The 12,823-nt window shown below is 32.5% G+C and overlaps 1 protein-coding gene across 1 annotated transcript; it reads right to left on the bottom strand.

The window, feature by feature from the left end:
* Window positions 1-3,429: 3,429 nt before the first annotated feature.
* Window positions 3,430-5,696, bottom strand: LOC105032006 (pentatricopeptide repeat-containing protein At2g29760, chloroplastic). Its single transcript, XM_010906321.4, has 2 exons — window positions 5,411-5,696; window positions 3,430-5,331 (listed from the first exon to the last, which is right to left on the bottom strand). Exon 2 carries the CDS (start codon window positions 5,298-5,300, stop codon window positions 3,789-3,791), a length of 1,512 nt encoding a protein of 503 aa, XP_010904623.1. The 5' UTR covers window positions 5,301-5,331; window positions 5,411-5,696; the 3' UTR covers window positions 3,430-3,788.
* Between the last annotated feature and the right edge of the window lie 7,127 nt (window positions 5,697-12,823).

Here is a 12,823-nt window from a genome sequence, read left to right as displayed (position 1 = left end):
GAATAAGAGGGTGCAGAGAAAGGAGGCATAAGGGATTTGAATTCAAATTATTTTCTCATCAAATTGGATTCTTAACCCAACCAAATTAGGTTAGACCCAATTGAATCACTAAACTTAATCTAATTAGGTAGCAAATAGCTTTGATTAAATTCTAATCAAATCAAAAATTAATCGAGCTCAAATTCTAATCAAATCAGAAATCGAACACCCTTAGCGATTAAGTCATCTCATAACCTAATCGGATCAAATCAAATTGAATCCAATTCAATTAGATTTGATTCAAACCTCAATGTTCAATCAAATTGAGCTAATTAGCAATCTAATTACTAATCAATCCTCCTACAATTCATCAACAATTAGCGAATTGATTTATTGTAACTTTTACACAGGGTTAATCATCAATCGAATTGACTGTTTTATCCTAGAATGATTCTTAATCATCGATTAGCCATATGATCAGTCAGAAACTTCTTTTGACTGTGACCCCATAGGTTCGAACCTAAGCCGATAGTATAGGAACAATCTTTCTATACCAATCAAAGTGACCATCTAGTAATAATACCCGACGTCCGGATAGATCGAAAGATTACGAAGCATCATTCAAGAACCTATTGGCATATGATTACCATATAATTCATTTTTTTGATCCAAATACTCAAGGTGACCTAGGGTTTAACTGTCAACCCTAATATGGTCATCCACATTGTATTTCAATTTTTAAAATCTATCACATCGATTATTCTGACTGAAATTTTACTAAATTGAACCATACTGATACATTAACTTCTACTTATTCGGAGGGATCAATTCTATCTTGACTCACATATCGACTTCTCAAGTACTTGACTGTATCCAAAAATCTTTCATCACTGAATTAAAAATTTAGATAGTCCGACACCAAAGCACAATGAGTTGCTTGCAAGTCACCGTGGTAATCTCAGATCGGAGAGATACTTATACCCATATCCTTCGTGAGCTATTCTTGACAGCAGAGTGCTCAGCAGTTGGTCACGTTTAGTGAGATGTACTCCTACATCTCACTTGCATGCCATGCTGGTGTCTCCACACTTCTTGGTTAAGAGAATAACCAACATACATGGCACAAAATGACATATACTTGATATAGTTATCGTCCTAATAATAGTATATCATTTGGTCATGAATTTAAGGACTAAACGATATATCCTCCTATATCGAATTAAATAGTCCTAAGGACTTCATCACATAACAGGAGTTCAAAATAAGATGTACACAGTGATAAAAAAATTAAATAATATTTATTAATTTAATAATTTATTTATAATTATAATAATAAGCTCAACCATAAATAGACTGACGATTGACTTAGGGATATAATTCCCAACAAATATAAATTACTTTTTGAAAATATGACATGCGTAACAATAAAACACCTAATCCTCTCTCAATCTTCGGTGACTATGGCCATGATCAGCCCCATGACTAGGCCCAGAAGAGACTAACCCTAAAATATGAAGCACATGATCCATCAGTGTGTACCAATGATCAGTCCCACCAGCTAGGTCGAGAAGGAAACTGACTTTGATTCATACGACCATGATTAACCCCATGATAGGGCAAAAATATTCATTCTAAAAATAAATATGTGATACATCAGTATATAATAATGATCAGTCTCAACTCGCTAGGTTCAGAATGACTAATTCTGTTAGTGATCAGCTCGACTTGTGAGGCTCAGGAGAAACTAGTTGCTAATCATATGACCAATGATCAATCCTATTGGCTAGACTTAGATCATAATTTAGCTAGATAGTTTTTCTTATAACTAATATATTTATTTTCATAATATCTTTAATAAATTTTTATATTTTATTTTTAGAAATAATAAAATACTTTTTCAATCAAAAATTCATGCAAGCATAAAACCATGCAATATAGAGAAACCATCATATTTAAAATTTACAGACATGTCAGGATAATATTATCTTGATCCGTAATTTTGAATTTCATTTTATATATACTTTTTCGAACTTTCAATTTTCTAAATATTATAATAATTTTTATATATTTTTTAATTTGAAAATACATGAAATGCACTAAATAAAATTTCAAAGATAAATAGAACTTACGATCGATTGAATCTAAAATTTATGATCTTCATAGTCCGATCTTTAGATCCGATGCTCTTTCGGTGATGAAGATTCTAACATAAATAATTCACAAGTTTTATTAGCCTTTAATTCGAGTTAGATTAAGATAAATAGAAAGAGGCTCTCAGTCTGACCCCAATCGAGGTCAAGATTTGAGTTAATTCATGAGTCAGATTTGTATAGTTCAGGTTGATCTAAACTCAATTGAATTGGGATCTGATTCACGAGATGGGTTCATCGAAAGGTTGAATCCCTTTTCCTCCCCTCTCTCTCTCTTCTTTTCTTTCTTCCTCTCTCTTTCTTCCTTTCTCTCTCTTTCTTCTCTCTTCCTTCTCTCTATTTTTCTTTTTTCTCGCTCTTCTCTCTTCCTTCCTCTCTTATCTTTCTTTTTCTCTTTTCTTTCTTCCTCTCTTTCCAAGCCGAACTACGGATTTCACTAAGGAATGGTAAAGGGGAGGAGGGGTGGGGTCGGCAGTAGTGGTTCGTTCAGAGTATCAATGGCTAGAGGTGGCAATCCAATCATGCTCAGGGGATTCGAGAGAAGGAAAAAGGGTGCTACCCCATGCCACCACAACGGTGGTATCGAAGCCAAAAGAAAAGAAAGCAAGGTAGGGAGGGCTTATCAAAGGTGACAGCAGTGATAGGTTGCGATCGATAGTGAAGAATTTTGATAGTAAAAATACCCAAAAGCTCCCGCATCGGAGGAGATAGACATTAGGAAGGAAGGGGAGGGGTTTTTGGGTGACGGTGACTTGATTGTGGCACCTCAATGGCTATCAGAGGTGAGGAAGAAAGGAGAGAGAGGTAGAGAGAGGTTGATGGTGGATTTAGCCAAAGGATAGGTGAGATTTAAATATAAGAGGGTTTGGAGGGATAAGGTCAACCTAATGCAGGCCATTTGTTGGGTGCAATGGCCCTCAACAGCCACTGGCTGTTTAACCGACCTGTAACACTCACATCGGCCACCATTAGATGGCCTTATCTCCTATAACAAGAGATTGAAACAAGAGATCACAATTCCCTTGTTCTGATCTATTTTTTTCTTTCAGGTTTTAAACTGTAGTCGACAAGTCTTATCGGCTTTAGCCCAGAATGGGCCTAGTTAGGTGTGTTTCACATATAATATTCAAATTCCATTTCGATTTCGATTTCAATTCTAGCCACGCACCAAATAGGTTAGGAGATATGATTATTTTAATTATCATTCCAATCTATTCCAATTTCAATATCAATTTCGACCGCAATCCAAGTGCACCCTAAATCCTAACCTCATAAAATGCCTGAGCATGGAACAAAAAAATGTGCTAAGAAACAATTGAGAATAAAGAAGCAGTGGCTGAACTAACGTGCTCTGGAACACATCATTCTAGCATCCCTTTCTAGGTGGATCTTGGAAATGCATCAATGGGACAAGTTCTTACTTTTTACAATTCTCTAGTAACTATCTATTATCGACTGCACTCTTCTAGTCTCTTAATCGAGTTTGTGTGTTCCACTTCTGGGCACAAGACACATCATTTGTGGACACTCGGAAATATGCATCCAAAATTTTTAACCGCCCATAACTTCCCTTCATATTGAACAATTAGAAGTCTGAGTTATGTAGTATCACCTGCTAAGAATCCATAAACCCTTCATATTGAACAATTAGAAGTTGAGTTATGTAGTATCACCTGCTAAGAATCCATAAACCTTGCCACTGACCTCAATCATACTACAACCAGGTTCTTTAGTAACACAGTTCTCATTCATCAGCTCTCGCCATCTCCTCGCTTCTTCCCACTGACCAAACATTGTATACATGCTAGCAAGCATCATATATTCTCCGCTGCTCATTTGATTGCCTCTGTCTGCAATGCTCTTAGCCACCACTTCCCCAACCTCCACATTCCTATGAACAATACATGCTCCAAGCAATGCACCCAAGACCGTCACCCCTGGCTCAAAAGGCATGCCCTTCACAATCTCATAAGCACGGCCAATGCAGCCAGCACGCCCCAAAAGATCGACCACACATCCATAATGCTCCGACTTGGGCGACAACCCGTATTGGCTCTCCATGCACTCAAACAAATGTAAGCCTTCATTCACCAAACCAGCATGGCTACATCCACTCAAAAGACCAATGAAAGTAATATCGTCGGGTTTTATTCCTCTACTCTGCATGTCCTCGAAAATTTCGAGCGAAGCCTTGCCATAACCATGCAAGGCAAGGCCACAGATTATAGAGTTCCAACAATATATGTCCTTGTTTTGAGTCTTGTAAAACACTCTTAGAGCCTCTTCTATGCTTCCACACTTGGTGTACATGTCCACAAGGGCAGTTGCCACATGTGGTATCAATGAGAGTCCAAGTTCTTGGGCACAGATGTGGATCTCTCTGCCCATGTCCAGAGACCCCATATGAGCACATGCAGAGAGGGCACTCAGTAATGTGACATAATTAGGCTTGAAGCCTTCAGCCTGCATCTCATAGAACAAATCAAGCACCTTGTTGCAGCTCCTGCTCTGCAAGTAACCAGCGATGATGGTGTTCCAAGACACAACATTCTTCTCAGGCATCCGGTCGCACAAACCATGAGCCAAATCCATCCTGCCCGCTTTCACGTACGAAGAGATCATCAAATTCCAGGTGAAAGCATCTCTCGAGGGAGTTGAATTGAATATTTGCTCAGCCTCATCCGCCTTGCCAATGTTGGCATAACCAAACGTCAAGATGTTGAAGGAAACCTGGTCCTTGAGAGGCATCGAATCAAACAGCTTAATGCACTCATCCATCTGTCCGCAAGTAGCATAGGCATCTAGAATGGAGTTCCAAGCAACAATATCTTTCTGAGACATTCCATCAAACACCTGGCGAGCTTGGTCTACGAAGCCAAAGGAGGAGTACATGTTGATGAGTGAAGTTTGCACGAAAGCATGGTGAGAATAGCCAGATTTCATGGCCTGGCCATGGAGGGTAGATCCTGCCAGCAAGGATGAAAGATTGGAGGCAGCTTTGAAGAGGAGTGGGAAGGTGAAGTTATCGCCGATTACGCCCAACTCTTGTGCCTCCGTGTATCTGATGATGGCCTCCATGGCGTTCCCCTCTGATAACCTTAGTTTGATGACTCTATTCCATTGCCGGAGGTCATGGGAACAGGCACAAGTGCATAAAGTCGTGGAAGCCATTCACTTCAATTCCACGTTGTAGACAGGAGAACTACACAAATATACACAGAGAGATAAGATATCATCCAGAAACGGACATCGATAACGCATTAGAAAGGAAGAGAACCCACCCGACCACGGCAGTGAAATGCATCATGGGAAAAGGAAAAAAAAAAAATGCATCAATTAATATGTAGATTTTTCGTAGCAGCACTTTGCTCTGCTAATATTTTGCACTTAGCTAGTCCTAGACTGAAGGAAGGTTGGAGGAGCGTTGCTGTAGATTGTGAGATAAGAGATGACATGGCTTGCCTGCAAGAGGATTATTGTAGATAAAAGAGTAGGAGATTAAAAAAAAAATTGATAAATTAATATTACGAGCAGAGTCTATTAACATCATTAGTACTTATGCTCGTTAAGTAGGATTGATGATGCTACAAAGCAACACTTTTAGAAAGGTATAGATGGACTAATTCAAGTTATTTATAGCAGGAAAAAAAATATTTATCAGAGAAGATTTAAATGGGAGCATGAAAATATATAATATAGATTTAAAAAGGTACATAGAGATTATGGCTTCAGAGATTGAAACATGAAAAGAAGTGTCATTTTAGAGTTCGTGATGGAATTTAACTTAGTATTAGCTAACACAGGGACTTTCACTTGGTAATTTTTAAAAATGGGCATAGTGCTAGTCAAATTGATTTCTTTCTTACCCAAACACTAATCTAGTTTTATATTATACTAAATGTGAGTTTAACCAACGAAAATAGATTGGTAATTTTAGATATGTACATTAGAAAATGGAAGAGAGGGGCTAAAGAAAATAGGAACTTGAAACTAATAAAAAAATTGCAAGCAAAGAAATAAATTATTTTTAAGGATAGAATGTTGAAAGAAAGAAATGAATTCTACATCAAAACTCAATATAATATGATAAGAGATGGCTAAAGTATTAAGAAAACTAGTAGAACGCATGGGGTAACTAAAAAAGGGGAGAGTATATGAAAGAAAAATTATATATTTTGTTAAAACTAAGCAGAATAATAATTAAAACTAATTAACTGATCTAATATTGAAAATTAATAAACTATAAGATAATGAAATTTTAAGATAGCTTAATTGCATATATAATATAAAAAATAAAATATAAATAATAGAGTAATAAAAGGAAGAAATTTTCAACAGCCTCACATGATACCAAATTTCCAGCAAAGTACTCCCATAGCCATCTTTGTAGTTGGTTTAGGGTTCAAAAGCTTCTTCAAGTATTCCTTAAAAGCAAAACTTAGGGCTTAAAATATAGAAAGGAAGAAAATATATATATATATATATCACATTTTCTATGATCAACACATAAAGATTAATATAGAATGAAGAGAACAAAATATTCTTATATTCTGTCAACAAATACTTCTATATAACATTTAATTGTAAGTTCAAAGTTTTATTGATGAAACATAATTTCACATAGTCTAGATATTCTTATACTTGATTAATCCACTAAATAATTCAAGAGCACTTATTGCAACCAAAATAAAATAAAAATATGACAACATATATTTAAGATAGTATCCTGTTTAATGGTTTAATCAAGAATCAAATCAAATTTAATATCTTAAATTTTTTAATAAAAGTCTACAACACAAAAATTGCTTCGTTAGATATTGATAGACAGAATAATATGAGATTTTGCAAATATTATCAAAGAATTGATATTATATTATGAATCAACATATGAGCAATTTATGGATCGATAAATTATTCACTCATATCTATCTTAATTTTTGAAAAACTTTCTTGTACAGTGTTAGATGATTCAGCATCATTTGAACTTATGAAAATCTTGAGACTATTTTTGTTTTTGATCCTGGACGCTGCTATTATAGCTAACCATGACTAAATACTGACTTTAAAAGATATAATCCCCCATGAGAAAAAGTTTGGCCTTGATTTTTATTGATGGTCATTGCAAAAGAAACAGCCAATGAAAATTATCTTCTTTAAAACTTAATAGGTAGGTTGAAATTAGATGGAACCAAAGTCATTTGAGGAATGAATACAATATCCTCAATTTTTTTACTAGAAAGCACCTTGGCTTCAATGATGTAATTGCCCAATCTAGTTATCTGCAGTCTTGTCCCATTGCATAATCCTCTAATTTGATCAATGTTTCTAAGGAGCATCACTGGCACACCAATTTTGAATCTTAACTTATGATTTGGAAACCTGGAACATGTGATGGTATTAAGAAATTCTGATGGATAAATTCTTGCATTCATGTTTGAATTTGAAAATTATTTGCATATGATATCAAAACTCAAATATTTCTTCCCTTCATCAGGAATTAATGACATCAAATAGTTATTCACAAACTCGATACTTTAAAGAGTTGGAGTAAGTATTGCTCTTTCTTAGAAGAAATTTTTTTTGAGATGTTCATTAATATTTCTGGATAAGCAAATTCCACAAGTTCTGCAAATAAATCTTCTGAATTATGAATGAGCATATCATCAAGAATTTCAACTTTCTCTTTGCCGTCAGTAGGTTTATCAGCCTCACCATTTCTAATGCTTAGAATCTATTCTAAGAGTTTCCTCATCTCTTTAACATCAGACAAAGATAAACCTGATTGAAGTCTCATGTTCTTAGTTAAACACAAAAGCTTACAGAGCTTCTATAAAAGAGAAGAATTAATGGTTGCATAAACAATATCTTGTCTAGATCCTTTTGGAATAACAGACGGGATTTATCTAAAATCTCCTCTAAGAATAATTATCTTACCACCAAAAGGTTCATTCAACTTAAGGATATCTCTTAGGCTTCTATCCAAAGCTTCAAAACAATATTTATGCACCATCGGAGCCTCATCTCAAATTATTAGCTTTGCTTTAATGATTAATTCTGCATGGGGACTTCCTTGCTTTATATTGTAAGTTGAATTTTTTTTGATGACTAATAGAATTGAGAATCTTGAGTAGGCAGTTCTCCCTCCAGGAAGCAATAAAGAGATAATTTCACTTGATGCAACATTGATTACAATCTCTCCTCTTGAATGGATTGTTGCAGATAAAGTTTTTCAAATGCATGTTTTCTCTGTACCACCATGACTATAAAGAAAAAATAATCCACCTTTATTATTTATCATAGAATCCATGATAGTATCATAAACATTCTTTTGTTTAAGTGTAATAGATGCTAGATACTAATTAAGCTCTTCAACCATTTGAAATCTGTCATAATTGTGCTCAACAAGAATCAATCTGTTCCTTTCATCAGTATTGCTCATACCAACAGGAATTGATATTGAACTAAAATTTTTTAGACTTTTTCCATTGCTTTGAAGGATTTCTTCAATTTTCAATAGAGCATGATTTTTTAAACTATCATCAAATAAAATCAAATCTAAAATAATCAAAAAAATAAAAAATTAGTATAAAGTTATAATAAATAGATATTATGTAAAATAGTTTTCACTACATTTAGTAAAAGAAGAGCTAACATATCATAGGCATGAATTACATAACAACTCAAATTACCTTCTTTAGGATGTAGTGAAAACCTTAACATCTGAAATAGTAATTATAATGATAATAAAAAAATAAAAGAAAAAAAAATAAATCAGCATAATGGCTTAACATTTGGATAAAAAGTAAAGTATTTTCTACTATATAAAATAAAATAATATTTTTACCAAAATAACAGACATAGGAGTAAATTTCAAATAGAAATTTTATACCTGGATCGTTATGATGTTTTCTTTGATTATAAGAATATCCTTAGCTAAATCAGTCTAGCAACTTTTTCAAACATGCTCAGGTCTACTCAAATAATTTGATATAACAGCAAATAACCTTCTAAGATAAGCTGCACTTGCCCATTAGTTTGCTTCCTTGATGCCATTAATATATTCCTTATCATCATCCAATAATCCTAATGCATAGTATGTATCCTTGAAAGTTAGGTAAACAACATGATCCACTGTTCTAATATCTTCATAACATGTACAACCCCTTTGGATGTTCAATAATAGTCGTAAATAATAATCTTCTCCTCTTTCCGAAGGCACATACATGATTTGACCAATAGCAAAGCTTTGCTTTCTAGGTTCCCATTTGAATAGATTTTCTTTATACATAAATTTTTGAGAAAATTTTGCATATGTTAGATTCTTCACTTTAGAATACTGCTTGTTTGCCTCAAATCAAGCTAAAAACATGGATTTTCCAGCAAAAGGCTTGTTCAAAATATTTTGTAATAGCTCATTATCTTTGAAGACTACTGTTTATTCATCTGAAAGATGAAAGGATAATCTCATCATAGAAAGATTTCTATAATGGATGTCAAAACCTAAAATGCTCCAAGTAACCTCACACGATAAAAGATATCTACAATCATAATACATTTTTATCTCATCACAAAATTGTTAACAGTCGTCATTGCTTTGAGATTGAAAGAATGTTACAATCATCTTGTCATGATCTTTATTCACATATTTGAACAAATACTTGATTGATCTATTATGATTACATAATTCAATATTTATGTGAGCTTTATATTTGAGTAGTAGAGAAAGATTGTAAGGAACTACAAACCTATTGTCCAAAGCAACTTTCTTTTTTACAACAATCATTCCATCGTTTCTTCTTCTGTATAAAGGATAGCCTTCTTCATTAGTTGTTATCTTTTCAATAAACTTCTTTGGGAAGTGTTTGGAGCAACTTCCATTTTTCATGCATGGGGACTTCACATTTGCTTGACCATATGGTTCATGAATCATATATTTCTTCACCAATGTATACAACTTTCTATCCGTTGCTTTGTCAAAAATTTCAGTAGAGATAATCTTATCAATATCCTTTGCATTCACTGATTTATCCTCATCATGCAACCATATCAAAATATGAGCATTAGGCAACCTACATTTCTGAAACTCAATTGTACACACATCTATCAAAAAATTCATGACAATATAATAGCAGTTAGAGAGATTTATTGTACTTAAGTCAAAATATAATATAGAACTATGAATTTATAGAAATAAAACAAAAAAAAGGGGCAATCTTTCTAAAAATAAAAAATAAAGGACCATATATCTCATATAGGAAACTCATATAAAGTTATTTCAATTTTTTTAGCCTAGATAAAGGAAACATAAGAATAAAATAATTAAGCAAAGATTTATTATACCTGTGAATTCTTACATGCTTTAAGTTTACCAAAAATGGGAACCTTCTTCAAATATTTCATCAGCATATCAAGTTTCATCCTGAATACTAGACAAAAGACATCTGGACGATCTTCAGATCTTAAATTTTTTTCTTTTAAAAACCTTTGAATTTAGACTATTTGAGATTGCAAGTTATAGTGATACATAAAAAAGAAAAACTAGTCCAATAATAAATTTGTAAAGCATCAATAAAATTATTAAACATATATCTTGGATCTCCTGTGAAACTTGTCGGTAAAGTAATATGCATGCCAGTAGATGAAGTATCATTGTCTCCTCTCAAAATTACTTCATGAATGCCCTTGTACATATCCACTCTTAGTTGGTCTTGATTATTTCTAATGAAGTTCAATCTCGATGATTCAATCATTGAATATGCATCAATCAAAAATTGTTGAAACAACTTTGTTGAATTCAAAAAAAAATTTGAGTTATTAAATCTCATCTATATCCTATATGATAAGAACTCCTTCATGGATAATTTTATTCTTTTTTTTGACTTTTCACCAAGACAATCTCTTAAAGGAATGTCATCCCTAAACCTATCTTCTTCATATAGAAATAACAAAAGATATTGTAAAGGCAAATAAAGAGGATGTAACTCACTTATACGCTACAATTATTTAGATTGGATCTCAACTATAATGTCCCTCACACCTTCTTGAGTGTCAAAGTCACCAATAATGAGCACTGCTACTTCATCAGCATTTGAAAGATTATATGTTCTCCCATCAGTGTTCCGATTTTTAATCAATCTTAATCTGACTGTCCTTAATTCATCTTCACTTATACAATCCCTAGCAGCTCTACAGGACTGAGTAAAGATATTGAATTCATCAATCATGTCCTTTAAGAAAGCAACAATCTCAGGATCTAAGTCATTGAAATTATTTCGAGATCTGAAATAACAACAAATATGTAAGATAAATAATTATAAGTAAATAATTAAGAAATATTATTTAAAATAACAAATCAATTTAGTTATAAACCATAGAGTCATACCTAATAGAATTAATCCTGTTTTAAATTTTATTTTCAGTGTCAAAGATATACAATTGAGAAAATTTAGGAGTAGCTTCTTCCTCTAGCAATAAACTTTCTATCAACTGATAATTTTGCCTATGCAACAAAAAAGTATAAGGAGCAGAACCATTACTTATACCAGTCTCTATTTTTCTAATAAAAGATATGAATAAAAATATCATATCATAAGATCTAATATTCCATTGAAAATATTTACTCTGTTCATTCAAAAGTAATTCCAGAGCTTCTTTTAGATTTGACAACTGAACATTTTCATTTAGACAGCATATTGAATATTCAGGTTTAGATGTGTTTCTATTTTTGCATATTCTTTCATCATACCATATCAGTGCACCAAATTTTCACATATGTATGTGGGATCTCCAATATCATGGTATTTTAAAAAAAGAATATGATAGAAAAAAATGATTTAAAAATATAAAAGTATAATATTCATGTATAACTTTAATAACATGATGTTTAATATAATTTTAAGACTATAGTGAGCAATTGTTACCATCATCATCTTCAGAATCATCATTGATATCATCATTATTAAGACAATCAAAATCTGTGGATCAAAGAAAAAATAAAAAATAAATATAGACTTAATATTTTTAATTAAGAATGATGTGAACACATAAGGTAAAGACAAAAATTAAATAAATTTTTACCTGGAGTGTGTGAATCAACATCCATTATTTCTTCTATTTTCACTGGATTATCATTTTTTATTGATAGGATATCTGATTCTGCTCTTATATTTGATCCATCCCATGCAGCAGATCCTATCATTCTCCTACTTTTAGAAGTTTACTTTCCAGCTCTTACAGAAATACTAATAATTACAAAATTATGATGATGACTAAGACATAATATAAATATTAATTGATTAATACAATAAATTTTGTTATATTCATGTATTATGCATGTACCTTCTATTCAAATTAATGTCGGACATAATAGTTAAAATTGATGCAACATTTAAACTTTGATTAGGTGTATTACCCAAAAGTTCAGATACTGAAGAAATATCTGTTAATTAATCGAGCACATGTTATTTCATATTTTTATTAATTTAGCATAAAAATATTAAAAAAAATAATAATGCTAATATCATCTTCATAACCAATCACTGCACCAGTTTGTCTCTTCTTGAAAGATATTTTTTGATGATTTGAAAAATAAGGATAGAACTAGTAAAGAAATTTGCAAGAAGAGAAATAAATTATTTTTAAGGATAGAATGTTGAAAGAAAGAAATGGATTCTAGATCAAAAATCAATATAATA

Source organism: Elaeis guineensis, chromosome 1 (genome assembly GCF_000442705.2).
Source record: "Elaeis guineensis isolate ETL-2024a chromosome 1, EG11, whole genome shotgun sequence".
Classification (NCBI taxonomy): Eukaryota; Viridiplantae; Streptophyta; class Magnoliopsida; order Arecales; family Arecaceae; genus Elaeis; species Elaeis guineensis.
Note: the sequence above shows the minus strand (reverse complement) of the source record. Positions and strands in the feature narration are given on the sequence as shown.